This window comes from Malurus melanocephalus, unplaced genomic scaffold (assembly GCF_030028575.1).
Source record: "Malurus melanocephalus ecotype Western Australia unplaced genomic scaffold, MMel_1.1 scaffold_808, whole genome shotgun sequence".
NCBI classification, from domain to species: domain Eukaryota; kingdom Metazoa; phylum Chordata; class Aves; order Passeriformes; family Maluridae; genus Malurus; species Malurus melanocephalus.
Window position 1 is genome coordinate 63,118 of NW_026624040.1, and position 2,612 is coordinate 65,729.

Genomic DNA, 2,612 nt, shown 5'->3' on the forward strand with positions numbered 1-2,612 from the left:
TCCTGTGACTGTTCAGAGCAGTCCCTGCTCCATCCTCGGAGTGCTGAACACACCAGGGCTCTGCATCTCCTGCCCCCACAACTCCAGGTGAGAGAATTCCCAGCCAGGCAGCTCCCGGTGCTRCTCTGGGGAAGGAATTGGAGCTTCTGTGCCGCTCCAGATCGGCACAAAGGTCAGCAAATTAAATCAAATTAACCCAGGAGGTGTGACAGGAGTTGAGAGAAAGGCAGAGGAGGGAAAGAGCCGGGGAGTGTTGGGTTTGGGGCAGGGAGCAGCCGGGGGACCCTCATTTCCAGGAGGAAAGAAGGTATTTGGGGCATTTGGGGCACAGTGGGAGGGTTTAACCTCATAAATGATAACACAGACAGGACTCTTACAGATCCCTAGGGGTGCCAGGTGAGTGCAAACTGCCCTGAAATTCCGTTTTGTAAAGCAATTTGTTTTGATTGGCTTGCGAGCTTTGCAGCTTGACTCAGGTAATGTTTGCACAGAGCTGACGGAACTTTTTTTGCTTGGATAATTCTCTGAGGGTAATTCATTGGTAGGGCACTGTGCTGGTGACGCCAGCAGGATTTCGTCTGAGTAGGAATTCACTTCCAAAAGATTTATTCCTAAAAATAAAATGTTTTACCCATAAGTTTCCAGAAAAGAAATTAAAACCCGGCTCGTTCTGCTCCTCTTTGGTGTAGGAATTGCTCAGGGATGGAGAAATCAGAGCTGTTCATATGAGCTGGGCTTGGTCCGAGTATAAAAACCCTTAAATGCATCTCTGCTGTCTTTACAGGTATTTGGACCAGGAAAAAAAGGTTTTGACATCTCCAGGCAGGGATAAACATGTCAATCCTGGGGAGGCTGAGGAGCGGCTCTGCTGCCCTTGGGGCGCTCCTCTCTGCTGCTCTCATTGTGTCCATCCACGGTACGTGAACGAATCCCTCAGGAAAAACAGAAATCCCCCGAAGGAAAACCTTCTCCTGGGTTTTACAAAACTTGGATACTTCCTTTTTCCTCGTCGCTTTTGCCTTTCGAGGGCGCTGTAAATCTCTGTGATCACAATCCCTCTGCCTTTGCCTTTTTTTCCCCTTTTTTTGCGGGAAGCAGATACAAAACTATTTTAGCTGAAAAAGCGAAATTGATATTAAAGCGATAATTTCTATTAAATCGGGAGAGGAAATGCTTAATGCGGACTTTATGCTGGGTGAGGAGTGAGAAGCAGGAGCGGAGGGTGAAGCTGCGGAGGGTGAGCGGAGGGCTGCCCTTCTCGAGTTTTTGGGTCACTGAAAGTCTTCACCTGGACCTGCAGGGTGAATCAGGCCTGAAATCCCTCTGAAATCCCTTTGAAATGCCCCGAAATGCCCTGAAATCGCTCTCTTTTTTGCCGGTTGGTGACGGAGCTGTGCCCGCAGGTGACTGCGGTGCCCCGCCGCGTTTGGCATCCGCGGAGCCCCGGCAGCTTCAGGAGGGCACCGAGGGGTTTTCTCCGGGCTCCGTGGTGCACTACGTGTGCCGGCCGGGATTTGGGAGGAATCCTCGCACCAGGGATTCCTTTGTCTGTGCGGACGGGCGATGGAGCGGACCCAGTGATATGTGCAAACGTGAGTGTCCGGCTGGGNCTTGGCTTTCCATAGGGGAGATCTGGGGCTCTCTGATCCATCCCTGGCTCAGTTCTGGGAATCCTTGGTTTTCCAGGAGAGGGGTATGGAGCTCTGTGATCCATCCCTGGCTCATTTTGGGGGAATGAATCCTTGGCTTTCCTGGAGGGAGATTTGGAGCTCTCTGATCCACCCCTGGCTCATTTTGGGGGAATCCATGGCTTTCCTGAAGGGGATATTTGGGGCTCTCTGATCCATCCCTGGCCCAGTTTGGGGGAATTTTTGGTTTTCCTGGAGAGAGATTTGGGGCTCTGTGATCCACCCCTGGCTCATTTTGGGGGAATCCTTGGGTTTCCTGAAGGGGATATTTGGGGCTCTCTGATCCATCCCTGCCTCATTTTCGGGGAATCCTTGGTTTTCCTGAAGGGCAGATCTACGGCTCTCTGATCCACCCCTGGCTCATTTTGGGGGAATTTTTGGTTTTCCTGGAGGGAGATCTGGGGCTCTCTGATCCATCCCTGGCTCGGTTTGTGGGAATGAATCCTTGGTTTTCCTGTAGGGTAAATCCGGGGCTCTCTGATCCATCCCTGGCTCAGTTTGGGGGAATTTTTTGGCTTTCCTGGAGAGGGATCTGGAGCTCTCTGATCCATCCCTGGCTCAGTTTGCAGAAATTTTTGGTTTTCCTGGAGGGAGATCTGGGGCTCTCTGATCCATCCCTGGCTCAGTTCTGGGAATCCTTGGTTTTCCAGGAGAGGGATATGGAGCTCTCTTATCCAACCCTTTCTCATTTTGGGGGAATCCTTGGGTTTCCTGAAGGGGATATTTGGGGCTCTCTGATCCATCCCTGGCTCATTTTCGGGGAATGAATTTTTGGCTTTCCTGGAGGGGATATTTGGGCTCTGTGATCCATCCCTGGCTTGGTTTGGAGGAATTTTTGGTTTCCCTGGAGAGAGATCTGAAGCTCTCTGATCCATCCCTGGCTCAGTTTGTGGGAATGAATCCTTGGCTTTCCATAGGGGATAT

General features: G+C 51.3%; 1 protein-coding gene across 1 annotated transcript in view; it reads left to right on the forward strand.

The window, feature by feature from the left end:
* Positions 1-2,612, forward strand: part of LOC130585008 (complement component receptor 1-like protein) — a 23,805-nt gene continuing 21,193 nt past the window's right edge. Inside the window, exons 1-3 of the mRNA XM_057385307.1 lie at positions 1-87; positions 785-916; positions 1,404-1,592. Coding sequence (XP_057241290.1) covers positions 835-916; positions 1,404-1,592 — 271 coding nt within the window. The 5' untranslated portion in view covers positions 1-87; positions 785-834. The remainder of the gene's footprint in view (positions 88-784; positions 917-1,403; positions 1,593-2,612) is intronic.